At 40.1% G+C, this 26,499-nt stretch overlaps 1 protein-coding gene across 2 annotated transcripts in view; it reads left to right on the top strand.

Moving 5' to 3' along the window:
• The window catches only part of SBNO1 (strawberry notch homolog 1), a 31,800-nt gene extending 5,301 nt beyond the window's left edge, over positions 1-26,499 (top strand). For both annotated transcript variants that reach the window (XM_032127625.1, XM_032127626.1), the window contains exons 2-32: positions 1,140-1,273; positions 1,729-1,833; positions 2,678-2,987; positions 4,966-5,066; positions 6,183-6,279; positions 7,366-7,526; positions 8,503-8,636; positions 8,784-8,874; positions 9,806-9,967; positions 10,490-10,625; positions 10,704-10,809; positions 12,005-12,158; positions 12,247-12,429; positions 12,619-12,716; positions 13,402-13,553; positions 14,109-14,306; positions 14,574-14,744; positions 14,827-15,002; positions 15,759-15,890; positions 17,018-17,153; positions 17,581-17,693; positions 17,792-17,863; positions 18,310-18,409; positions 18,925-18,999; positions 19,252-19,398; positions 19,480-19,574; positions 19,707-19,799; positions 20,224-20,361; positions 20,875-20,951; positions 21,695-21,888; positions 22,777-26,499. In XM_032127625.1, the coding sequence (XP_031983516.1) occupies positions 1,142-1,273; positions 1,729-1,833; positions 2,678-2,987; positions 4,966-5,066; positions 6,183-6,279; positions 7,366-7,526; positions 8,503-8,636; positions 8,784-8,874; positions 9,806-9,967; positions 10,490-10,625; positions 10,704-10,809; positions 12,005-12,158; positions 12,247-12,429; positions 12,619-12,716; positions 13,402-13,553; positions 14,109-14,306; positions 14,574-14,744; positions 14,827-15,002; positions 15,759-15,890; positions 17,018-17,153; positions 17,581-17,693; positions 17,792-17,863; positions 18,310-18,409; positions 18,925-18,999; positions 19,252-19,398; positions 19,480-19,574; positions 19,707-19,799; positions 20,224-20,361; positions 20,875-20,951; positions 21,695-21,888; positions 22,777-22,919 (4,182 nt within the window). In that variant the 5' untranslated portion in view covers positions 1,140-1,141 and the 3' untranslated portion in view covers positions 22,920-26,499. The remainder of the gene's footprint in view (positions 1-1,139; positions 1,274-1,728; positions 1,834-2,677; positions 2,988-4,965; positions 5,067-6,182; positions 6,280-7,365; positions 7,527-8,502; positions 8,637-8,783; positions 8,875-9,805; positions 9,968-10,489; positions 10,626-10,703; positions 10,810-12,004; positions 12,159-12,246; positions 12,430-12,618; positions 12,717-13,401; positions 13,554-14,108; positions 14,307-14,573; positions 14,745-14,826; positions 15,003-15,758; positions 15,891-17,017; positions 17,154-17,580; positions 17,694-17,791; positions 17,864-18,309; positions 18,410-18,924; positions 19,000-19,251; positions 19,399-19,479; positions 19,575-19,706; positions 19,800-20,223; positions 20,362-20,874; positions 20,952-21,694; positions 21,889-22,776) is intronic.

The following is a 26,499-nucleotide window of genomic DNA, read 5'->3' as shown; positions in this document are numbered from 1 at the left end:
GACAAAAAATAGCAGGTTTCTCCCTGCTCTTGCACAGACTAAAATTAGGAAGAGTAAGAACTAAGTGCCTGAGGCTTAGCTTATTACAAGAATTACCTGTTCTGCTAAATGTGCTGAGGAATACGTGTGACCAGCCAGCTGGATGTGGCTTAGCTGTGTATGTAGAAGGGATAAGCAAGGGAATGCTGTTTTGCAGTCTTGTGCATGAACATCTAAAATGCCAGCACTTACCTGCTTTAGGGTAGGTGTATGGCTTCATTGGGTTTCGATGTTTTGTTACCAGTGGGTGTTAAGGGGTGTGGAGGGTAAGTGAAATTAAGATCTGCTTGAGGTGTATTTTAGACTGTATAAGCAACAGCTCAAGTTCAGTGAAATAATTTAATTTTTATCTTAATGCTAGGGCAGATGGGTTTCCTTCTTAAGCAAGTGAAACATGTTATCGTCTCTCTTCATCTTTAAATATGGAGTATTTGGCTTTTTAATAAGTTTTTATGCTGTCTAGAATAGCTTTTTGAAATTAGTTTTCCTTGTCCTACACATAAAGGAGTCCGTGACCTGATGTTAGTGTCTTATTTAATAAGCAGTTACATACTATAATAGTGGCACGTTTGTTCTCTCCACTATGCAAAACAAAATTTCTCCAGTGAATGAATGTAACCTAATGTAAGGGCAAGCAAGAAATAAAAGCTTTCCTTACAAGCTTTTTATCACTAACTTGTTACAAGATAAAGTAAATGAGTTTTAATTGTGCTTCCCTTGTGCGGTTGCTTCACCGACAAAGATGGATCATTAGCATAACATGGTCTCACCATTTCTGCTCTTGGTATTTCTTGTAATGTTTGAAAATGTAGTGCCTCAAAGACTAGAAAAGGTGTCTTAAGTTTATGGGTATGATAGCATTTTGTGTAGTCAACTATTTAATTCTCTCTGCTTTTAAATGTGGTGGGTATGTTGAAAAGCCTACAAATAAACAAAAGAACCAGAGCAAATAGAGAAAGTGAAACTCTGTGTACAAGAGACTGCACTGTGAGTGCCCTTAAATCCAGGAAAGGGAGTTTTGTGTGGGCAAAAAATAAATCAGAATTAAATGTACTTGTATTTACACTTTAATTTCTTTTTTTTTTTTTTTTTTTTTTTAGAGATGGTGGAGCCAGGACAAGATCTGTTGCTTGCTGCTTTGAGTGAGAGTGGAATCAGTCCAAATGACCTCTTTGATATTGACTCTCCAGACGTGGTTCTTGCAAATCCAGCACCAACTCCAGCTGTTCAGCAGGTTAAAACAAGAACATAGGGGTTTGTTAGAGAGAGCTTGGGTTTGCCGTGATGGTGAGGTTAAAGGGGGTGATGTCCATAGCAAATGGTTGAAGCATGTGGAGTTTTCATAACTTTCTTGCTTCATAGTACTGAGATTGGAAAATGACTTGCTAAGTAATTTTTAACTTGTACACAAAAAAAGCAATCTGAAACACTTGAGGTCAGTACAAACAGAAATATGCTTAATTCTGGACATAACATGGGGACATAATGCCGTGGTATCCATGGAGAACTCTCATGTCATTGGGGTCTAGCTGCTCTACAATAAAATGCATTAAAAGTGTAATAAAATACCGTGTTTAAGCTCCATGATGGCCTTCAGTCTGCCAGATTGTAGCCATTTCAGGCACAGACTGGGAACAAAAGCCTTAAGGTTTTATTCCTGCTGACTTGTTTGCTTTCTTCGCTCTGCAGTCAGTACCGCTTAGTGCGTTAGAACTGGGCCTGGAGACTGAGGCTGCAGCTGCTGTGAAACAAGAACCAGAGACTGTATCTACTCCAGCCTTATTAAATGTTCGGGTAAGAGCTGGTGCTCCAGGATTTAGATGGGGAGGGGGCTTAACCTGGGCTGGGCACCAGGTGCCCACTAAGCTGCTTTATCATTCCCCCACCTCAGTTGCACAAAGGCTAAAAAACGATGGTGAAAGGCTCCTGGGTTGAGATAAGGACAAGGGAGATCAGTAATTTGTCATGGGCAAACCAGACTCAACTTGAGGAAATTAATTCATTGCCAGTTAACAATGGAGTAGGAAAATGAGAAATAAGAACAAATCTAAAAATACCTTCTCCCCACTCCTTCTTTTGTCCTGGGCTCAACTTCACTCCTGCCATCCATGGGCTGTGGGGGAGTCCCTGCTCCAGCACCTGGAGCACCTCCTCCCCTTCCTTCACTGACCTTGCTGTCTTCAGAGTTTTCTCACATATTCTCACCTCTCCCTCCCAGCTGCTGATTGTGCAACAGTTTTTGCCTCTGCACTGCCAGTGTCCCTGACTGGCTGGGCCTTGGCCAGCAGTGGGTCTGTCTTGCAGCGGGTTGGACTGGCTTTATCAGATATGGGGGAAACTGTAGTGGTCGTATCTTGTACCTGGGCGATGAAATTTTTGTTTTATTTTTTTATTTCCTTTTCCTTACCTTAAAATAAAATCTAAAAATAACCTCCCGAAATATGTACAATGTATTTTTGCTCAGACTGTTGCAGCACAAGATAATTAACTCTGGCATCTTCAGTGTGTTATTTGAAGACATTTCTTATTACGTATCTTCTAAAAACTGATGTATCCTGTGCACTAAATGAAAGGCTATTAAAGTTTGCTCTTTCTTTTTGACCGTTTTCTGAAAACTTACCTGCTTCTTTGTTGCCAGCAACCACCATCCACCACAACCTTTGTGCTGAATCAAATAAATCAGCTACCAACTTTGGGGACGACAATAGTGGTGACAAAAACGACGCCTGTCACGACCTCGAGGCAGACGATCACTGTAGCAAAGATCATCCAGACCAGCACAACCACTCGGCCCTCGGTGGCAGCACCAGCAGTTCGCAATGCCTTGACCACTGCACCTTCCAAGGACCAGATTCAGCTGAAAGATCTGCTAAAGAACAATAGTCTTAATGAACTCATGAAATTGAAGCCACCTCCTAATATTGCCCAACCAGTAGCAACAGCAGCAAGTGAGTTTTCTCCTTTCTTTGTAATTACAGTATTTTAGACAAATAGTGGAATAACGAAGATCTTAGCACATCGTGGATTTTCATTGATTAGTACAATATCATGGTAAAATGAAGTCGTTCAGGAAACCTGATAAATTTCATTCTGTGGTAGTGTTAGAATTTAGGGTGTAGTAGTACAAAAAACCAGACTTACAAAGAAATTAAACTCTTGATTTACTGCATGGAATGAGGAAAACGACAGATTGCAGCTGGAAAATTGGTAAAATTAATTTGTGAATGTTACGGAAGTCTATTAGCTATGTTAGTGGAGTCTCCATCAGTTCCTGTTCTACTCTGTACTTGGAACTACAACAGACTAGTACTTCTTTTTATTTAGCATCTTCGAAACTAGATTTGTAGCTCATGATAAAGTGTTTCTGTGAAGTGTCTCCTCCAAAAGAAAAATCTGTCCCTTTATTTCATTGGAGGCATCAGATCTATTGTTTAAAAACTTAAGTCCTAAAAACTTGCTGTTTATTTTCATGTTACTTCTGAAAAGTTGCATTAACTTAAATGCCACAAGTACTTTTTTCCCGCACTCCCAATCTTTGTTGTGTGATTCCTTCCGTAATATTTCCTTATATGTTATTTTTAACCTGTGGTCAACTTAATACAAGGGAAAAGCTGCATGTCTGTGAAACTTTAACTCTTTCGAGTTGTTCTGATTTTAGCATGAGCTTAAGATCAGATTAGTTCAGTTTGAAAATATCTCTCTATTCCTGCTTTTTTTCTGAAAGGTACGCAGGTGTTTTCTGAATTTCTGTTATTGTCATTGTCTCTGAAACAAGCTTTGCTGATTTTAGAGGTGTGGTTGGCATAACCTATTTTTCTGTATGCAGAGGGAGTGCAGTATAGGAGCTGTCTGTTGGAACTGAAACAAAAAGCAGAATGTCCCTCCTCATGTCGTTGCTTCTCCTAGGGAGTGGTTGCCAAAACCCAAGTTAGGACATGAACTGAAGTTGGGGCAGGGAGTAAAGGAAGTGAGGAAGAGGAGGGGAGAAAGTGAACAGGGATAAATCAGTCCTATTAAATCAAGTGAAAACTCAGAGAAGCACAGAATAGGTGATACCAACACACAATAACTGGTAGAGTGGCCCAGCTGCAGAAAACAATTGAATCTGTAGCTGCTGTATAAAGTGAAAAGGAGACCTGCAACTTCTAGAACTGCATTCCTAATCTTATTTGTGTTCCTGTGTCTCTGGATCTTTCCTCATGTTTATTAAAAAAATGGCAAATACTTGTAGCAGAGAGAAGGTCTTGAAAGGAAAATGGTCTTTTCATATAATTCAGGCAGCAGGAGTTCTAGATGGAAAAATATTAAGAAGTTAAATTATGCAATGTCTTTGAGGAAAACATTTATTTGTGCAACTGTCCTAATTGTTTTTAGGGGCAATTATGCTAAGTTTATTACATACATTGACATGATGGAAGCTTGACAGCTGCTTTCAATGTTTTGCATCCATCCTTATGCAAATTATTGTAGTTCTGTACTGAGCCCTATTCCTAGTTGCTTGCAAATGTGACTGAGGACAGGAAGGTTAATAAATGGTCTTCTTAAAGGATCCTGTTACAAACCTCAAACAACTGAGTCCAAAGTGTTGACCTTTTGTTTTACAGAACTAATGGTAGTTTCTCCTAAGGTGGTGAGTGCCACCACACCAGGTAAGTTCATTTCTGTTGAAACGTTGGCCTTTCTGGTTAGTTCTTCATGGACACAGTGGCATTGCATGGGAAGTTCCTTCAGTCAAAGGAGTAACAGGATTTAACTCCTTGCTCAGACTCGTTAATTTGGGCAGGAGTATTGATTGATTGTGTTCTTGAAGCATCAGTGTGCTACTGGATTCTTTAAACTTCTCTTCCAGCTCATTAATAGAGCAGCATGTTGATCTGAGTTGATGTTTGGAGGGAATTCCTGTAAACCACAGCTTTTCTTTTGCAGCTGACCTAAGCAATGGTGCAGTGAAGAAGGAGGCTTCCACAAAAGAGGTAGCAAGAATATGGATAAATGACATTAAAATGAGAAGTTTTTCACCTACTGTGGTAAGTGGCACAAATGAGTCATTTGCCAAACAAATGTGTTGCTGGCCATAAACAGTTGTGACCAGTTTCAGGAGTTACTCATACTTGTCTTGTGTGTGGTGGAACTGTCAAGTGCATCTGTTTGTTCAAAAGGTCAGTTGCTCCACTAGATGAAAGTTGGTTAGATGAGTGAAGTTAACAGCTGTGTAGAGCAGACTTGGATAGTAAATGACAATTACAAGAAATTACTGTCCTTAGCAGAACCTGGTGTGGGCCAGGAAGGGTGTGGCTCTGAGTAAAGGTGATAAGCATAGCATTTCCTCTGGGTTAAGACATTTTCTTTTAAAATAACTAGTGATGAGGAAACTAAAAGACTTCCCTCTAGCATGGCTGTCCTTCTGGGCAGTTGAAGATGTAAATTGAGTATCATTCAATTTCCTAAATGTAATAAAATTACATTCTGATGCTGTAAACACTTGAGTTTTGCATCTTCACTGCTAGCTAGACTCAGGCTGAGGTTTGGGAAGAACTGTGCTCCTCAGTGACTGGCATACCAAAAGGGTTTTTCAGATCACTTTTCTATTAGACATTAGTAGTTGTGGAAGATGTTTGATTTTTCATCTATGAAGTGCTTTACAAATATATAAATATTTACATTGATCAGGGTCACAGTGAATGGGTAACTGTCAGGTTTCAGAGGATACTGGGTGGAACTGACTATTTGACTATAAAGTTGTGAAATGATGTCACAAAAGTGAAACTGCAGGAGACTTCAGAGGAGTACTTGAACATGGGGGCTGTTGTGTTTTCAAGGCAATTTTTTAAAGTCATAGTCTGGTTTTAATATGCTGTAAGAAGAGGTTTGTTTTCAATTCTGCTTATGTGGGTTTGGAGTATTTGATCTGCTTGCAAAGGAGAGGAAGTTTCCCGACTTTGTGTCTTTAGAGGGTTGTTTAGAGTGTGAGAAATCTGCACTTGTCTGTAGTTTCCCCAGTGATTCGCTGTTTTGTTCCCTACATGTGTTAAAACATTGAAGTGCAAGTTTGTCCTCATTTCCTTTCTCATGTTAGTTTCCACGAGATGGAATATTAACAATGTGCTGTTTGACTAACACAGGTATTTCTTTCTCTGTTCTAGAAAGTGCCAGCAGTAAAAGAAGAGGAGGAACCCGAGGAAGAAGATGAAGAAGAAATGGGCCATGCAGAGACCTACGCTGAATATATGCCAATAAAATGTATGACCTGATCTTTTGTTACATCAAAAGGCTGAATGCTTTGAGAGTTAGTTTATTTACTCTTTTGTAATTACTAACACAGAAAATAGATACTGTCTGAAGTTAACAGGGCCTGAATGTGTTGTGTTTTCCTAGGAAATTTATCTTCTGTAGCACTTAGATTTGGACAATAAGTGGATTTTTAAATAGAAGAGGAATTCTTCAGTGTATCTTTGAGCAGTACTTGTTTCGCAGATATGAATGATGAACCAAGATCAGGCTCTTTTTTTTTTGCCTCTGTTAAGATGCCTCGTGCCTCAGCAGAGGAAATTTCATAAAGGAATTAAGTGCTCACTGCTACACTTAGGAATCTAGTTTGAGTCTTTTGGTGTGAAATCACCCTAAGCACATTCTTCCTGCATTGTTCCTGGCTGACTACTTAGAAATGGCTCTTAGTTGTTTTTTGAGTGAATCTTTTACTACTGTTAATTGCCATCTCCTCTTTTTTCTCTTTTCTTTTTTGTACCCATTTACAACAAGCTGTTACCTTGTTTCCTAAATACAGTGACTTGCTGTAAAAGCAAGGCAAAAATTTGCAGGGAGTTTGTAGCTAAATGATTAATTTTTATTGTTACTGATGAGATCTGTCAGCAATTAAACCATGTCTGTTCTAAATCTTTTCTCATTCTGCTTTAAAATGGCACTATATAAATAGTGAGGAGAATGCTGCTTTTGATTCTGGCATCCTGAGGCTGCTTCTGGCCTTTTGGGCAGACAAGGTTCAGACTGGTTTTTTCTCAAACGAGTCAAGTACACAAATACTTCAATTTTCTGTTAAGTGAGTTTTATCTCTCTTCATAAAAAGAGAGGGAAGGTGGCGAGAAGAGAAAGTTAAGATTGCAGTTATAAATTCAGATTAATGTGTTCCTTCATATGCAGTGCAGTTTAACACTTGACAGATTGTTGCAATGAAACATACTTGTTGAGTTCAGCCTTTGCAATCACAATTGTAATTTGTTTGGGTAAATATAATAACTCGTGCTGCAGCAACAGAACTTTGTATTATATTTTCATCTTCTGCCTTCCTTCCCCTTCTTTCTCAACCAGTAAAAATTGGTCTACGTCATCCTGACCCAGTAGTGGAAACCAGCTCGTTATCCAGTGTGACTCCTCCTGATGTGTGGTACCAGACATCAATATCAGAAGAAACGATTGACAGTGGCTGGTTGTCAGCTTTGCAACTCGAAGCAATCACTTACGCAGCCCAGGTATGCCAGACATCAGTGCAGCTTAAAAGCTAACAGAGAATTTAAGAAGAAAAACTGCTATCTGACAAGTGCAGCTATGTCAGTTTTACAGGGAGATAAAATAATAAGAGCTTAAAGGTTTGAGCTTCATTAGAAGATGGCAGGTGAGCTTTAGCTCAGATAAATGTGAGGTAATACACCTAGGAAAACTTCTTCTAAACCACTGCCATGATGCTGATCTCCAACTGTCTTAAAACTCAGAAAGAACATGTTAGTCATTTTTATTTCTCTGAAATAACTTAATGGCTGCAGTAGCAGCAGGCTGAGAAAGCCAGGCCTGTTCAACATCCTTGGGAAGGGTATATAGAACAGGACTGGATGTTATTTTGCTGCTGGATTAAACTTCAGTGTGCCCACCCCAGATGTGTGTGCAGCGCTCTGCGTGCTGAGGAGGGAGGTAGTGGAGTTAGAGGACAACTAAAATGATCACAGGAGGGAAAAAATTGCCTCCTGAAAAGAGACTGACACAGCTGTGACACGTGGGGCTGGAGAGGAGAGAAAGGAATGGGAATGAAATCAGGGTTAAGATAATCAAGAAGTGATAGCACACAAAACCAAGAGCAAAGCAGGACTTGGTGTCACTGACAGGAGATTGGTTTAAAATGGGTAGATTCAGAATACTGCATTCCACAGGCTGTGGATGTCTGGGTCTTGCTGCTACAAAAGGCTCTGCAGGTGGATATCAGTGGGTTAGGAAAAGACACAAAATATTGGACAGATACTTAGAGTAGTTCTGTGTGCTGAGGAGAGAATGGATCACATAATGCAGTTAGGGTGCTCTGCTGTCCCTAAATAAATCCCCTCTTCCTGCTTCCAGGAGTTTGCTTGGATCACTAGTCTCCTCCAATAGGATGTTTCTTATGTTTGCTCTTTTCTGACAATCCCCTGTGATGTGTTCTGGAGAATGGGTACAAGTTTTTTGTTCTTTCTCCTACAGCAACATGAAACATTCCTGCCCAATGGAGACAGAGCTGGATTCTTGATAGGTGATGGTGCTGGTGTAGGAAAAGGAAGGACCATAGCTGGAATAATCTATGAAAATTACTTGTTAGGCAGAAAAAGAGCAGTCTGGTAAGTGTGTCAGGATTTGTTAGAGCAGACACTCTAGTGACTCTATGACTTAAATTCAGGGTCATCTGTCTTCTGACAAATGCTCTAGCAACTGCCTTTTGAGCTTCTGCTGTAACTTACAGAATGTGCTTTGTTTTATATCTTCAGGTTTAGCGTTTCAAATGATCTGAAATACGATGCTGAAAGAGATTTGAGAGATATTGGAGCAAAAAACATATTGGTGCATTCATTAAACAAGGTGTGGAAACTTTTTACTATGTACAGTTGAGGCAGACCTTTAGGTACGCTTGTGTGACGAGTTGTGCATGTTGACTGTTTTAAGAGCAAGAATGTACTAATTTCAATAAATTTGCTGTCTAGGTCTTGTTTGACAGGCCTTAATCTTACAAAGAACCACACAGAGCTTCAAGTTAATCATGTAAATAGGCCCCTTGTAGGATTAAGTCTTAGCATGTGTGCTTTTTAAAAAAAAATTACACTTCAAGCCACTACTGACACTACTAGTAGAGTATTTTGTAGAAGTTGAAATATCCTTTACATCTTTAAAGCTTTGTAGCATTTGAAGTTTTTTCCTTTCTATCTCTCAGTGCATATTTTATATGTAATGCATTTTATGTGTAATACTTGAATAATAGACTTGCTCAGTGATTTATTAAAGCAGCAGTGGTGTGTGCAGTTATTTTTGGAGACACTGCCTCTGCTCTGGATTAGCTGCTTAAATTGTGAAGTGTGATTACTGGTTGAATTCACTTGACCTTAAAAGTTTGGTTTAAGTTGGTATTTTTGCTTTGTGAATTCTTAATTTCTAAAATAAAGCTTTAGACGTCATCATTTACAGTAGCAGTGGTAAATACACTTGAGGGATACATTGAAACTAAAATCTGCGTTGTATTTAAATGAAGGAAACCATGTAGCCAAAGAATGTGTCTGCTAAGCTTTTGAAGCCTCAGATTTAGTCTTGCTTAAGTAAATGTTTAAGTAAGGCCCTGTATAACCCCTTAACCACATTGCCATGTGCCAGCTGTGCCCTGATCATGGTGTGGGGTTATGGGTGGCTCCAAGTGTTCACACTTTTAAGGTTAAGACCACCAGCATCCCTTAATCATCTGGTGGGTGGGACTGGGGAGGGGTCTCTCTTGAATAATTTCTGTAATTGCTCTTAATTGCAGTTCAAGTATGGGAAGATTTCTTCCAAACATAATGGAAGTGTGAAGAAAGGTGTCATCTTTGCTACCTATTCTTCTCTTATCGGGGAAAGTCAGTCTGGTGGTAAATACAAAACCAGATTAAAGCAGCTTCTTCACTGGTGTGGCGAAGACTTTGATGGAGTTGTATCCTTTTTCTGGAGTTCATTTGCTTATAATCAAATTGCTGTTTAACTTACATTTTTAAAGATTTGTAGCTATTCCCTATTTGTAATGGCAATCAGTTGTGGGCATGCTCTGACATTGGACTTGCAGTTTTACAAACTTTGTGCCATATTACCATTAACTTGTTGCTACACAGCTCTGGCACAAAAGTGAAGCTTCTGGTTTTTTCTATATCAAACCCATAATATTAAACTATTATCCTTAAGAACTAATATCAGTTTACACTGATATTTTTTACAGACTTATTTAAATATATATTTGGAATATCACCAGCATTTTCAAGAATTCAAGTGTTGGCAATTTTGCTCCTAAATACTTACTATTAAACTTTTTTCAAGGTTTTTAGTTAAAGTGACTAGTGTCTTCTTGAGTTTACAATTTGCACCTGCCACCCATTGTAAGTAGTAGATTTTCTTGCCTTCTGTTCTAACTCTCCATTTTAAAAATAAGTGGGACAAAGTTTTTTCCTAAATTACGGTTCAGATAGTATTTGATGAGTGTCATAAAGCAAAGAATCTGTGTCCTGTTGGTTCATCAAAACCAACAAAAACAGGTCTGGCTGTATTGGAACTTCAAAATAAACTTCCAAAAGCCAGGGTTGTTTATGCCAGTGCCACAGGTATGTACTGCTGGGTTTGCATTAAATGTCTCTGGATGGTTTTGCTAGCACTGGTACAGACTTGTTTTCTTCTTCTAGGTGCATCAGAGCCAAGAAACATGGCATATATGAACCGTCTTGGAATATGGGGTGAAGGAACTCCATTTAGGGAATTCAGTGACTTTATTCAGGCTGTTGAAAGAAGGTAATATTTCAAAGACCTACAGCAAGAATGCTCAGGGTTGTGGCTGACTGTGCTCCCCAGTTCCTTGTCTTCACTGTCTTGTCCTCTGCAAACATGTCCTGTCACGCTAAGAACTCTGCCTTCTAAATCTAGCAGAAATGTAATTTATCATAAGTGGTGAAAAATAAGATGCTTCCCTTGTTCACAGAAAAATTTGAGGGCTTTAAAAGCTTTCTGGGAAAAGAGCCCTCTCAAAAATGTGGGTGTTAGGAAAGCAAAATACTTTGCTGCTCCCCATGAAAACAGCCTGTATTGTACTGAGTATGCTCAGTGTAGCCAATGGCTCACTATTTGTAGAAAGCCTCTGATGTTTATGCATTCATCTTCAGCAATTTAACAGGAGGAAATCTTGTGCTTACTGGCATAAGAACCTCAGTTCGGGGAAATTCTTTGTGCTGTTACAAGGTACTTTGTGTGTCAGAACATACTAATAATACTAAATGTAAGAGGCCAGTAGAAAACGCCGCTGCTGCGTTCTGTGGTGGGTGAGCATCTTGCTTTGCCTACTTAAAAACAATTTTGAACACTTCAGAATGCCACAATAGGGCTTAGGATGCATCTTGTTCACCATCTACATGATGCTTGGTTTTTCTGGACTCTGTGAGTGTAGCCTCACTTCATTACTGAGTACGTATCAAATGAGCAGTAATGAAGTTACAGCCTCAAGCCTGTGAGTAGCAAAGTCACCTGTTTTGCAGGTGACTTCTATGCTCTCAAGGTGTGTTGCTGTTGCAGAGAACTGAAGTTATTTACTAATTAAATTATTTTCATACCAGCATAAATCTGAATAACTTAAACCAGTTTGTACTATTTAAAATAATCAGCATTTTATAAAGTTAGATTGCAAGAACTAGCTAATATTTGGATCAACTTCATTATCCAGTTACAGTTTGTAAGTTACTGTCGCCTAATGCATCCTAGGTCATTTGGAAACAAAGTAACCGAGTTTTACCTCTTGGGATACACTTTAAATTTACAAGGCAGGGATACACTTTTATGTAAAGACTAAATTTCAAATTATTTCAAAAATATATTCACTTTTGTAGGCTGCTTTTTTTCTAAAGTACTTGAGGTTGTGTTTTGAGGCTTTTTTTTTTTTAACAAATCCTTGCTCTTGAAAATTCTAATATGGACTGAACTTGTTCCTTTATTTTAGAGGTGTTGGTGCCATGGAAATAGTTGCTATGGATATGAAGCTGAGAGGAATGTACATAGCCAGACAGTTGAGTTTTTCAGGTGTAACTTTCAAAATCGATGAAGTTCTGCTCTCACAGGAATATGTTAAAATGTACAATAAATCTGTGAAACTGGTAAGAACCCCATTTTAAATTTGCTTTCTCTGTTGAGTTCTGAGAGGTTGAAGTTGGTCGAAACTTGAATGCTCCTTTTCTTGTTCAGTGGGTCAGTGCTCGAGAGAGGTTTCAGCAAGCGGCCGATCTCATCGATGCAGAGCAGCGAATGAAAAAGTCCATGTGGGGTCAGTTCTGGTCAGCTCACCAGAGGTTTTTCAAGTACCTTTGCATAGCCTCTAAGGTGAAGAGGGTGGTGCAGCTGGCTCGGGAAGAAATCAAGAATGGCAAAGTAGGTTGATCAAGACTTATTTTTAAACATTTATTTTAAATGCAATTTTTTTTTTGTGTAATACAAATATTTTCAGCCATAGTAGGAGCATGCTTTTGTACTTAATGGTATTTATTGAGCTGAAATTCAGGCAAAATAATCTTACAGTTCAGTCATAGTGACAGTGTCTGGTATTCATTTGTCCTTCAGTGTGTTGTCATTGGCCTGCAGTCAACAGGAGAAGCAAGAACATTGGAAGCTTTGGAGGAAGGTGGTGGGGAACTGAATGACTTTGTTTCTACAGCAAAGTAAGACTGAATTTTAAAAATATTGTTTACAAAACTAACCTTCATCCAGCTTAGTGTGTGTGTGTAGTTATTTGTCCTTCTGTGTGTCAAATGTGCATCAGTGCACAGAAGGTTGGGAATCTCTTAGTACTGATGTTTTTTACTGAAGATGCCTGTACCTAAAATCTGGCAGCACTGCTCAGGTGAGGCAGGGGTTAGTTCCTAGTTCTCCTGGCATTTCAAACTGATGCTTTCGGGTGTGAACAGCTTGTACTGTTCCACTCAAACTGGGGGGACGGGGAGACCTGCCAAGTGTGTGCTGCATTTATACCAGAGCAAGTTACAGACCATGACTTCCCTCTTTGATCAGATGGACCAGAGCCAATCCTGAGACTGCCTTGCAGAAGATCTTAATAAGTTAACTTAATCTTTTACTTAAATTGAGCAGTAAAAAATGGCAGTAGCAATGCTACTTGTTACCTAAAACAGATTTAACAAGTTATAGCAGTGCTGTAAAATAAATGTCTCCTGCTTTCAAGAAGGTGACAACTACAATAATGTGGGTGATACTACAGAGTGCCCAGCTGCACTCACACAGAGTCATTCTTCAGAGAAGTCAAGCTGTTAAATGTTACAGGTTTATACTTCAAATAAATGCAAATTCTGCTGAGCAACCCCCTTTTTTTTTTTTTTTTTTTTTTAACAGAGGAGTATTCCAGTCTCTTATTGAAAAGCACTTTCCAGCTCCTGACAGGAAGAAGCTGTTTAGCTTGTTGGGAATTGACCTGACTGCTCAAAGTAATAACAATTCACCCCGAGACAGCCCTTGCAAGGAGAACAAAATAAAGAAACGAAAAGGTAATGCTTAAGTTGCTACACTAATGCCACAATGAAAAAGTCAACTTCAGAGCTGCCTAAGAGTGAACTTTGAGGGGACAAAAAAAAGGAGTATCTGTAGTCATCCATGAGGGAGCATGTATTGATGTATTGCAGGTTTCTTAAGGCTGCTGTTAGAGATTGCCATTAATAGATGCTATATTGCTGCTGAAGCAATATAACCTGTGAATTTTAGTTAATTCTGCTCAAAATTGGGTTGATCTGCTATGGAACCATATCCCAAAATGCCTTCCATGTGTCAGACCAATTCCTGATGTAGTCACTCAAATAGCTTTCTTTGTCTTGAGGCTCAGTGAAGAGAAGCCTAATAGCACCCCCTTCCCAAACTGATGGTCTTGAAAGTAGGTGATCATAAAAAACTTGGGAGAGAGGTCTTGCTTAAAACTTAGATTCTTTTAAATAGTTTTGTTTTCAACAGTTGAATATTTTTCTAGTTTGTATGGTAAAACAGACCTCAAAGTGTGCAGACTACAAGGTTTAAACTAACTTGTTTTTCTTCTGGGATGGTGGAATTAGGTGAAGAAATAAGCAGAGAAGCCAAAAAAGCTCGCAAAACAGGTGGCCTTGCAGGAAGCAGCTCTGATGAGAGTGAAAGTGAGTCTGATGCTTCAGACAATGAAGAAAGTGACAATGAGAGCTCCAAATTTTTGAGTTCTGGAGACGATGATGACTTCAACCCATTCAGAGATGAGTCCAGTGAAGATGATGAAGATGGTAAGACAGTCTAAGTGTTTCATCAAGCAAGTAGCCATATTTGCAGAGAGTAAGCAGAAAGTCTTCCCAAACATTTCAGTGAGCCACAAATAAGTGTTTACTAAGCATGTAGTTTAGTTCCAGGGAGACTGCAATTAGTAGTAGAATGTGAAACTTCAATTAGATTTTTGTACACTGGAATTCAGACTTTTGTAAGTCACTTTATGCAATGAGAATTGTTTCAAAGGGAAAGATGGCTGCTTAGTAAATTAAACTTTTTAACTTCAGATCCCTGGTTGATTAGAAAAGAGCATAAAAAAAATAAAGAAAAGAAAAAGAAGAAAAGCATAGACCCAGATTCTATTCAAAGTGCCTTACTAGCCTCTGGTCTGGGATCCAAACGGCCCAGCTGCTTCACTTCCACCGTTGGAACCACCACTTCTAGTACCAACACGTCTGGTAAGAACAGCTTTCTTTGATGTTGATTCATTTCCTAGCAGTTAGGCAATAAAATTCTAAATCTCAAAGAGTCTTTCTTAAGTTTCAGCAAACAGTAACACAAACAGCAGCTTTGTAACGAGTCAGGATGCTGTTGAAAGGGCCCAACAAATGAAAAAAGAACTGCTGGATAAACTGGAAAAGCTGGCTGAAGATCTTCCACCTAATACACTGGATGAGCTTATAGATGAGCTGGGTGGTCCTGAAAATGTTGCAGAGGTAGGCTGGTGTTCACACGTAGAAAAGAAAGTATGTTTTTAAAAAGGTTGTTTATCAATTTCAGACATTAATCTCAGGGATGGGAGTAGAAGTTACTCTGCTGGGTGCCTCTGAATGAATGAGAAACTTGAAAATTGTATTAAAATACAGGGAGGAGCTCTGAGTGGGTGAACTTGTTATTTCTCTGAGGTTGGATAGTTTCTAGCTGGGTAAATCATACCAGTTACTCTTTTGCTTTGCTCTGGTCTGTTTCTCTGACTGGCTGTACTCAATCTGCAGCTGGTGTGTATTAAACAGGCAGGAGCTTTAGTTCATCCTCCAAGGCAGTGGAGACTAAGAACCTTTATGTGCTGATGAAAAGCCTGATTAATTAATCTCTCAATAACTTCAGAAACATGTCTTTAAGCTACCTGTTTCTATCAAGAAGCAGCATCACTGTGATTTAAAAGACTGTTAAAATCAGTGGCCGCCTAAGCTGGCTCTTTGGTTTATTTTTTTAGTGCTGCTGGTAAATCCCTTAGGAACAATAGCGTAATAAATACAACATCATGTCTACATAGATCTGCACTGTCATGTTCCACATAACAGATACTGGCATCAACCAAAAAGTAACCCACGTTCTCTAATGTAGTTTTGCACTTGGAGTAAATTACTGACTATTTTAATGTGGGTTTGTGGATAAATAATATTGCTTGGAGCTTTTGGTGCTGGGGTAGTTTTGGTATTGCCACACTGAGCTTGTGTTCCCTTTCAAAGATGACAGGCCGCAAAGGGAGGGTGGTGAGCAATGATGATGGCAGCATCTCCTACGAGTCAAGGTCTGAACTCGATGTGCCTGTTGAAATCCTGAACATCACAGAAAAGCAGAGGTTCATGGATGGAGATAAGGTAATCCTTGAAGAGATAGACTGTAGAAAAATGTGCCAGATGCCATAGTAACACTAAGCTATTCAACAGTGACTTGCAGGTACTGTTAGTACTAGTTAAGAAGCACTTTCAGTTCACTGCTGAGCGTTTTGTTTTTCAAATCCAGTGTGTTTAAAGGTCAGGCTGTAGTTTGGGTGACCTTGGGAGGCCTGTGCTTGGTGTGCACCCATGTGCCAAATTCAAAGCTGGCACCTTTAAGCTGGTTTTGTAAAACAATATGTGTTTAAAAGGCAGATTTGTGATTCATATCTTTGATTCCTTGATCTGGGTCACTGTGCAGATCTCCTTCCAAGAGGAAATAATTAAATTGGGAAATGGGGAATACCACTGTATGAATACTTTCAGTGAGGGGTGAGAGGAAAAGGTGGGGTGTGTTAACCTTAACAATGATCGAGAAGTAACACTGGGGGGAGTGATGGCTTCTGTGCTTAACATTGCACTCTGAAAGAAAATCCTGACCTTAATAAGGGTAGAATTGCAGCTGATAAAAGAAGGGGGTGGGAGGAGGGGAAGCCCTTCCCGGTGCTTCACTTGGGCCGTGCTGCCACAAGAGGGCAAATGGAGCAAATGTCACCGTGTGCAGAACTTGTGTGGTCCGTTGTGACACTTGAGGGTAAAGAGTTGGTTCCTGTAAGTGACTTGTGCACAGTCCAAACATTTACATTCTTTCAAGGCAAATGCATTCAGGCACTGGAATGGCTGGATCCTCTTCCTTGTACAGCATTAGCAGCAATGTTTTGTTTTTTCTGTGGCTTGCTACTGGAGCAAGTCTGTGTCCCTCCCCTTTTGCTTCTGAAGTACAGGTCAGTGTCAGGGAGAGCTGCCCTCTGTGATGGCGAGTCTTTGTTTGCACAGGGAGTTGTTGAAAAGTGAAACAAAATCCCCTTCTTTCACTCAGAAAAATTCATTAGCATTTCTAACTCTGATACAGAAAGCCACACCTTTTCTGCTCTCTCTCTGCCTTGTGAGTAACAGTGAAGCCATTCCAGACCCATGTTTGGTAATAGTTGTAAAATGAGACCTTTTTTTGGAAACTGAAGCTTGGTCTTGGATTTATTGCTAACTAACAGCTCTTTTCTCAATAAAAGAACATCGCCATCATCTCGGAGGCTGCCAGCTCTGGTATCTCACTGCAAGCAGACCGCAGGGCCAAGAACCAGAGGCGGAGGGTTCACATGACCCTGGAGCTGCCCTGGAGCGCGGACAGAGCCATCCAGCAGTTTGGTAAATCACTCACTGCGTGTCCTTCCCCAGCAGACTCGGGAATAACAACTGAACTTAGTGCTAGCTCCTGGAAAATCAGATTGAGTAGGCAACCTCCTAAGGACCCCTCCAGTCTCCTGTACCCATGAACAGAATCAGCTTTATCTGTGGTCATAGCTGCTTGTCTTGAAAGCTTTGAAAGAAACCTCGCAAACAAGCCTATGCTGCAGCTTCGGAGTTTTATTCACATATGAAGTGTCTTTATAAAAGTCGCCACAACTTTCAGAGTTGTGTGTGCTGCCTTCTGTTTGCTGTATTACAACAGAAACTAATTTTTAGCAGGATTAAGTTCTAGCTTTTTTCTTTACTCTTCACAGTTCATATTTTATTAGAAATATTCAGTGAAGTAGAATTTATCTAACATATGTGCTGCTACTTAATTATCCAGGAAGAACTCATAGATCCAACCAAGTGACTGCTCCAGAGTATGTGTTCCTCATTTCTGAACTGGCAGGAGAGCAAAGATTTGCATCTATAGTTGCAAAAAGACTGGAGAGCTTGGTAAGATGTTCCAAGAGGTCTGATCCTTCTTGAGAAAATGCAAGTTAGATTTATTTGTCTTAAAAGTTGTATTTAATGCTACTGGTGTGTCTTAACAGGGAGCCCTCACCCACGGGGACAGACGGGCTACAGAAACTCGAGACCTCAGCAGATTCAATTTTGACAACAAGGTGACAATTCTGTTTCTGTTGGAGAACTCGTGCTGCTGTAGTGCTTATTGCACAAATGACCTGTTGAGGAAGGTTCTTTTCCATCTCTTACCTTTAACTGTCTCACTTTCTGATGGAAGGCCTCTTTCTGTAACCCATAATTCTGTTTGTGAAGCCATGTGAAACACACGTGTGTAAATCACTCTTCTGGTTTTGCAAACAACCAAAGTCTTAAGTAAATGGTGTGTGTCCTTTAAGCCACAATGAAAGATTAATTTGGCAGTGGTAATTAAAAATTAAGACTGAGCTGTTTTCAGTTAAAAAATACACTACATGAAGGTAATAATTCACTCTTGCACAGAAAAGCTTTTTATTGTGAATTAAAAATACCTGTTAAACCATGTGTGCCTGGGGCTGAGGAGCCAACACTGGAGGGCATTGATAGAGCAGCTTTTTTTCTTACACAGTATGGCAGAAATGCTTTGGAGATTGTTATGAAATCCATTGTGAACTTGGACTCCCCAATGGTCTCACCTCCTCCTGATTTTCCTGGAGACTTCTTCAAAGGTAAGATGATGCACTGGCTGCAATAGCTACCTTTTGATCCTTCTCCAGTATGTAGAAAATCTAAATGATTGTAGAACTGTAAAACACTGTTACAATTTAAAACGCTCAGCTGAGACAGATGGGAGTAACACCCAGTGAGAGTCTGTGCACTTTGCTTGAACCTTGAAGTTCACGCATGAAACCAGATCTGTGAACTCTCAGTATAAGGAATGTTCTGTATCTGCTTGGCCAGTGTATTCTAAACAGTTCTTTACCTTCATTTCCCCATTACCTGTTGGAATATCTTGTTCTCATGCATGGTGCCATTGGTGCTTTCCCCTGCCTGTGCTTCCTGGAGGGAGGGAAGGCAAAGCTGTGTCTTGCTTATTGATGGATTAGGTAGAAACTGCAAGTAATGGGAAGTGAGGGGTGTCAGAGGCTTTGGAATCGGATCCTATGGCTAAACAAGCTGTTACTTCATGGGGTTATTTTTAGATGGCAAAGCAGCTATGATTTAACTTCTTTCTCTTTCCTAGATGTTCGTCAGGGATTGATTGGCGTAGGCTTGATAAATGTAGAAGACAGATCTGGAATACTGACGCTCGATAAAGGTATTTGGGTGTTCAGTGTATCTGTAGAATGTCCCTGGGAATATCTTATGTTGTGACAGTGGATTCCCAGCAGCAGAACTCAACTTGTAACTATCTAAAAAGTGACCTTTTTTGTAGAACTTAATGTTTTCTTCATTTCTGGAAGAATGTATTTAAATAGTCTTTGTAAGAGTCTTTGAATACTGATTGAGGGCTTGTGGTTATCAAACTTAATCTTTGACCTAATACATGTATTTCTTATTCTTTTTTAAGATTACAACAATATAGGGAAATTTCTGAATCGAATTCTTGGTATGGAAGTCCATCAGCAGAATGCTTTGTTCCAGTACTTCTCTGACACGTTAAATGCAGTTATTCAAAATGCTAAAAAGAATGGAAGATATGACATGGGCATCTTAGGTGAGTAAATAGTTTCACAGATCAGATCACTTGAACTTCGGTGAGAATAGAGCAACACAATAACTCTGCTTTCCTTTCCAGATTTGGGCTCTGGGGATGAGAAGGTGAGGAAGGCAGATGTTAAGAAGTTTTTAACTCCTGGATATTCTACCTCTGGACATGTAGAGCTGTACACAGTAAGTTAATCCTGTACCATCTCTGTAGGAACTAATGAAACTTGCCAGTAAGTTTTTACAACGTGTTCAGTTCCTATGTAACTGGTTTAAAGTCTGCTCCCACTCAAATACCCCTGCATTGCTCTCTTGTAGATCAGTGTGGAGAGAGGAATGTCTTGGGATGAAGCAACAAAGATCTGGGCAGAACAGACAGGTCCAGATGATGGATTTTATTTATCACTTCAGGTGAGATTCTTCTGTCTCTTGGATTATGTTCAGAGAAGGTTTTGGGGGCTAAACTGAAAAACTTACTGTTCAAAGTAATTACTGTTCAGTTTTGCAAAATACTTTGAGTCTTACATTAAAATTAATTTTGAGAGGTTTTTTTTAACGCTAAGTATGAAATTCTCCCTTTTACCTCCTCAGGGTATTTTCTGATAGGAATATCAGCCCAAATCAGCAGCTCTTACTTAAACCTGCATCAGGAAGTCTTATGGTTTCACTGTGAGGCTAATGTGGATTACTGTGTTCTAGAGGTGTATTGTTGTCCTTGGTTGTACTATTACACACTCCTATTACTCTGTAAAGAACACAATATGGAATCACTTAAGCAGATATTTTCATCATGTTTTAATTTAGGAAGTTCTTGGTTTGTCTTTTTTTTTTCCAGATAAGAAATAACAAGAAAACAGCAATTCTAGTAAAAGAAGTGAATCCTAAAAAGAAGCTTTTTTTAATATACAGACCAAATACTGGGAAACAACTCAAACTAGAAACATGTGCAGACCTGAAAAAGAAATATAAGAAGGTAACCATGAAAATTTTGCTTGTTTAACTTAGAAAAGTTTGAAAAGGATTATAAGGGCTTTCTTTTTTTGGTATTTATGTATAATTTTAGCAAGTCAAAAACTAGGCTTCTTTCTCCAGAGCAGAGCTTTTATTTGGGTCTTTTTAAGCGGGTCTATGTGATTTTGGCATTCCTGTATCCATTTCTGAACTTCTTTCTGCATATCAGTTACCTGTGGTATGGTAATAAAAGATGAGGTTCCTTAGGGTCTAGCAAGTGTTGAATTTGCAAGAACTTGAGGAAACTCAGATCAGGTGGATTATTGAAAAAGCTCTGAGGTTCAGCTGTGTTTAAGCATTTTGCTCATCCTTTGAGATGAATAGTTAAAAATTACTGTAATGTAGGATGCTGTACCTCTCTACACCATCATGATGTCTGTGCTCCCTCCTTTCTCATGGTAATGACCAAATTGTTTTTATTCTATGTAAGTTTTGATGTGTTTCAATTTATTCCCACTTCGGATGACTCTTCCAGGTACCTTCTGAGGATGCTCTGCCACACTGGCTGGAGCAGTACAACTCCTCTGCAGACACCTGCACCCACGCCTACTGGTCAGTGTTTGTGCACGTGGTGCTTTAACTTAACTGTTTCACTTGGACTGGTTTATCACTGCTTCTGTTCTTCTGTCACTCCTGTAAAGTCTTGAGTTTCTTGCTTAAGGGAAGTTTTCCTATGACCACTTAAATGACCCAACTTCTGAGTGAAAACATCGAGCTTTGCACTTGCCCTAAAGTCCTAATACAGGAGATGAATGCTAATATATAAATTACACTCAGCTGAAGTACAGTGACTCAGGAGTAGCTTGTGCTTGAAGTGTCTCAATCTGTGCTGGTATTGTAGTCTGATAGTTCAAATGTTATTGGGGGGGAAGTGTTTGGAGATGAGACGATGTCAGAAGCAGCTGTTCTCTGCTGCCTCTTGTGTGTCTGAACTCAGCTGATGGCTGAATTCCTGAGGAACTGCATAACTGGTAGAAGTTTCAGATTAATATTGGAGCTTCTGAAATAACCCTGATCAGATACCAGTGTCCTGTAACATACTCCAGTTCTCAGGTGACCTAAATGATGGTATCTTAGACTCAAAGCTCTGTCTGTGCATTCTGAACATGTGAGCTTAACTAGGCCAAGCCTTCCCAAAGCTTTACCATTACCTGTGGTCAAAGTATCCTTCCCTTAGTGTGTGTGCAGCCCTTGCTTGACTCCGAATGCACATGAAATAACTTCAGGTCTCATTTTTAAGTAAATTAGATACTTCTGTTTGCAGAATGGTTTTGAAAGCTTTTCTCTGTCTGCAGGAGAGGCAATTGCAAGAAGGCAGGCCTGGGGCTGGTCTGTGAGGTGGGGCTCCGCTGCAGAACCTACTACGTCCTGTGTGGCTCCGTGCTGAGCGTGTGGACGAAGGTGGAAGGAGTCCTGGCCTCCGTGAGTGGCACAAATGTGAAAATGCAAATTGTTCGCCTAAGGACAGAAGATGGGCAGAGGATCGTAGGTAGGTGCATGGGCTGCTGCTCTGCTGCGCCTTGGAGCAGGGGGTGGCTGTAACTGGTGAGTGGCTCTGTGTTGACAGCCACATGGCTGAGTTTGTGTGAAGATGCTTAAAAGAGAACAGGCTTGTCAGAGGTCTGCTGGGGAGGAGCAGAAGTCCAGGTCTTCAACAATACAATACAGTTCAAACACTGTTAAGGCAGGTTAAAGAAGGGGGGTTTCTTTTTCAGCCAGGCTTTGGAACACTTAATCTCTTAGTTCTTTGGGTTTATTGCAGCAAAAAGTCATACACAGCCTGCTCCAGCCAAGCTACCTTGACATCATAACGGCTTCACTTTTGTCAATGAATAGTAGGCCTTTGAAATAATTGGTTTTATGGGTTTCGAGCTACTGAAAGTGTGTAAAATGACTTGAAGATGATTGTCTCTTCACTAAATCTCATAGTGAAGCCCTCAAAACAGGGACCTCAGAGGCTGAACTCTCCAAATGTTTTTTTAAATGAGGACTTCCTGTGGATGTGCCAGTACCATGGCAGCTTCTCCTCTAGTAACAGTTTTCTGGGATGTTGGAAGTAGGTTTTTGCATGTTTAAACTTTCATGGTGATGTAATTCTGAGAGACCAGAAAAGCAAAAATAGCCAACTTGTAACAGCAGGTAACACGAGAATAAAGTTTGTTGTTAGGCAAAATGGGAACTTCTTTCTCCCACTTCACTGCCTAAAGGATGGTGAAGGACTGAGGAGCAGGACTTGGGGCTGTGCTGATTAGACCTGACATTGGAAACAGTCATTGTTGAATGTTGCATAAATTAAACGGTGGAATCACCAGCCTGAGGTCTTAATGAACGAACTGTTGCAGTGTTTATGAAACCATTGATGTGTTGCTGTTCTCAGGTTTGATCATTCCTGCAAATTGTGTGTCGCCCCTCGTGAACCTCCTGTCGACGTCCGACCAGTCGCAGCAGCTCGCAGTGCAGCAGCAACAGATCTGGCAGCAGCACCACCCCCAGAGCATCACCAACCTCAACAACGCATAAGAGGACAAGCTACAGGTGTTGACTTTGGTGTTTGAGGAAAAGGCTGTAAAAGCATATCACTTGCATAAAAATCAGGGACAGATTCCAAAGAAATATAACTTTTTCAGTTCAGTTGTGTGCTCTCAAATACTTTGGGAATAAAGAGATCTAAAAAGGTTGGTAGAACTGAAAGCCAGCAGTTGTTTATGGTGGTGCATCTGTCTTTCCTTATGCTCTCTGTAGTGCTTCCTGTTTGCTTTTACTTTTGGCCTTTTAAGCTACAAACCACAATTTGTTTGAAAATGCTTGAAAATCCCCAAGCAGGCTTTATTTTTATCTTGTCATACAGTGCTCAGGGTTTAACGCAGTGCATCGATGCCATTGCTGTGGGAGATCTCGAATGCATGTATTGAGTATATATATAGAAAAAATATATTGGGTTTTTCTCTTCAATTTGAGTTTATAAAAGCATGAAACCTAGAGGTTGCACATCATGCATTCAGGTTCCTTCCCAGTTTCTGTTTGACAGTGCATGTCTTTGGAAACGGGCATGGACAGGATAAACACACGAGACAGGAATTCAGAGAGAAACACAATCTTAGTTGTACAGCATCGGTTATTGCATTTTTATAGTGTTTATACCCAGGTGTTGCATTTTTTCTGGTTCTCTCCTGGGAGTTATATATTTGAGTCTACAACATGTTCTTTTTGTGATAAACATCTTAAATTAAAATTAGTTCATTTTTAATGTATTAATGGTATTCCTAATGTGTACTGCAAAGATGGCTGGATGCCTGTTTTCCTTAAATTGAAGCATTTCCTTAATCTGAGGTGGTTATGGAAACTTAAGTGCAAATTCACTTCCATCTCGCATACAATCTTATATTTTTTATTTCATTAACGTAATTTAATTTGTCACTTGTAAGATGAAACCTTACTTGAGCTGTAAATTAGAGAATGGGAAACACTTGAGGGTTCCGCTGTATGTGCTGTTTCTGTTACCCAGTAACTTGAATACTGTTTAATATGTTGTAAGACATTGTAGAGTTTATCTGGAGCTGTTAAAAAGAAATTGTAATGTACAAATGTGAATAGTCACTTATCTATAATATGGGTAAGTTTTGTTTTGCCTATAATAGTAGATGTTTATAAGAAAGTGAAGGACAATGTTTGTCATTTCTTGCTTGCACAGGTTGCACTATTGAAAAATTGAGATTGTATAAACCTGTCCAAAAAACTACAAGATAATGATCTTGTAGATGTCAAATAAAAGTTATTGTACTAACAAGAAGTGGAGTCTTGTTTAGGCAATCACTATATTCCAAAAATACTAACAAGTTTGTACAATTGGAATTCGACAGGACTTGGCATCTTCCAGGCTGCTCTAACCAGGCTTCTGTCTTGCAGCCCAAATCTCTCGGCTGAACTCACTAATGAGGCAAGAACTAAACTCTGTTTAAACCTCCATGTCTGTTTAAGGAAGGCTCAGCTGCCAGAGCAGGATTGCTGCAGGTGTGGCACCTCTGAAGCACTCAGTGAGCCACTCAAGGGTCAGAAAGAGCGGGACTGAAGTTCCACAGCTTGAGGCTGAAGTGGGTTCCTTAGGGAATTACTGCTCCCTAGGCTCAGTTAACGCTCCCTGTGCCACAGCTCTGTGGTCACCAAGCCCCTGCTTGCCAGGGAAGGAAGTTTGCACGCTTCCCTCAGCTCCCAGCCTGAGCTGGTGGGGAGGGATGACCCCCTGCTCATGCTTGGGACTAACTGGAAATGCAGGTCTGGAACAAATCCCCGAGTCCTGCTGCACCTGTGTAAATACCAGGAATGCAGGTGGTCGGTGTTGGGGGATCTTCAGTCCGCTGGGAGCAAGGGAAGGGAGCCTGAGTGCTGTCATAGCGCTGGGAGCTGGTGATGCCCTGGCAAACTCTAGAGAGCAGGGTGTGGGGGAGGCTGTTCCTGTGTTCTGTACCCACCAGTGGATGTATTTGGCATCCATTCCAGGAGCAGGGCTGGGATTTTGAGGAGTGTGTTGACAGATGACTACTGCAGCAGGCTGTGTGTGGACTGCCCTGTCTCTGCTGCTTAATTGCTATTTGCTGTAGAAACTTCTGCCGTCTGAGATGGTGACATAACATTTTAGGTCTTGATCCTCAGTAAAATAGTTCTGGAAGTGGTAGATTCACAATTAGTGATTTTAAATTTTTTTTTTTTTTAATAATGATTTAAATACACTCAGTTCCTAAGTGCTCTTCTCAGCCTGGTTGTGCTCACTTTCATTGTTGGGATGAGCAAGTCTGATATTCCCTGTACTGATGAGCAAACCACACTATATTGCTTCAACCTTTTAAACTTCCCATGGACTTGTGTCCCCTGGAGGGGAAGAAAGCTGACAGTACTTCCAAGATCCATAGGAGCTGTTCCTATTCCAGAAATCCATTCCTCTACTTGCTCTTCTTTGCCTGTTCTCTGCTCCTTGCACCATCACTGCCTTGGCTTTGCCATCCAGTTACTAACACAGCTGCAGCCATGGCTCTGGACTGTTGCAACATCTTGAAGGTTAACATCCAAAAAAGAGAACAGCCTTCAAGCTACAGCAACATTTTCTCTCTTGAAAATTCCTAGTCGGTGCTTGGGGTGCGGGTTTTAGTATTTGTTTGCTGCATGAGCTGCTGATAAAACCTGGGGAGAAAAGGAATATAAATAGCCCTGGATGGGTAAGGAACAGCGAGTGGTGTCCCTTTGCAGCACTGGCTGTGAGACAAACATCCTCCTGGGGAGGGAAAAGAGACCAATTGTCAAGTCATAAATTACCAGGCCAGGCAAGGGTGGTCTCTGTGTTTTCCTGCTTGGAGGGTATTGATCTGCTTTGTACAAACTGAAATACAAAATGCTTTGTACATGTGAAATGGGTATAAAACCTATAAAGGGCAGAGGGCTCATGTAAAATGGCAGCACTTCTGTACTGTGGGGGTTTTGGAATTGTGCTGCAGGAGGGGAAGGTACATATTTGAGTTGATTTGGGAATTGAAAACCCAGATTTTGGGTTTTCTTTTCTAATTGTCCCTTGACAGCAACTAAATTATGACTTGTTAACTAGCTTCATAATTAAGATATGTCTGGCATGATAAATGCAATTGTAACCCCTTAACAACCTCCTTGCACAGCAAGTATTCCACTTTTTCCAGTGGCTGTGTGGTTCATTGGGAATACACACCTCTTGTAAGGACTTCAAGTTCCCCAAAGATGCAAGTTCTCTGTTCCATGTGTAGTATTTTCTTTGTAAATGGAGAAATCTCTGCAACCTGTAAATGCTTGTTCAAGTGAATTATCAAGGGGTTTTGTATTTTTCTTTTGTGTTTGGAATAACTTCACTCGGCTCCCAGCGCAGTCTGTACATATGTAGAGCCTGTTTGTATATAGAGGTGTTAAAGGCTACTGAATTATTGAATGTAAATAACTCTTGTTTTTCTCTGTGGTTTTTTTCCTTCATGACCTTCCCAAGATGTATTCCTATTTTCTCAAACTGCCACATGGGCAGCTTATGTGTACTTTGAAATATATATAGAGCATATATAAACCTTCCAGGGTGTGTGTGTACATTGTA

Source organism: Corvus moneduloides, chromosome 18, assembly GCF_009650955.1.
Source record: "Corvus moneduloides isolate bCorMon1 chromosome 18, bCorMon1.pri, whole genome shotgun sequence".
Classification (NCBI taxonomy): domain Eukaryota; kingdom Metazoa; phylum Chordata; class Aves; order Passeriformes; family Corvidae; genus Corvus; species Corvus moneduloides.
This window is presented reverse-complemented; position numbering and strand designations above follow the sequence as displayed.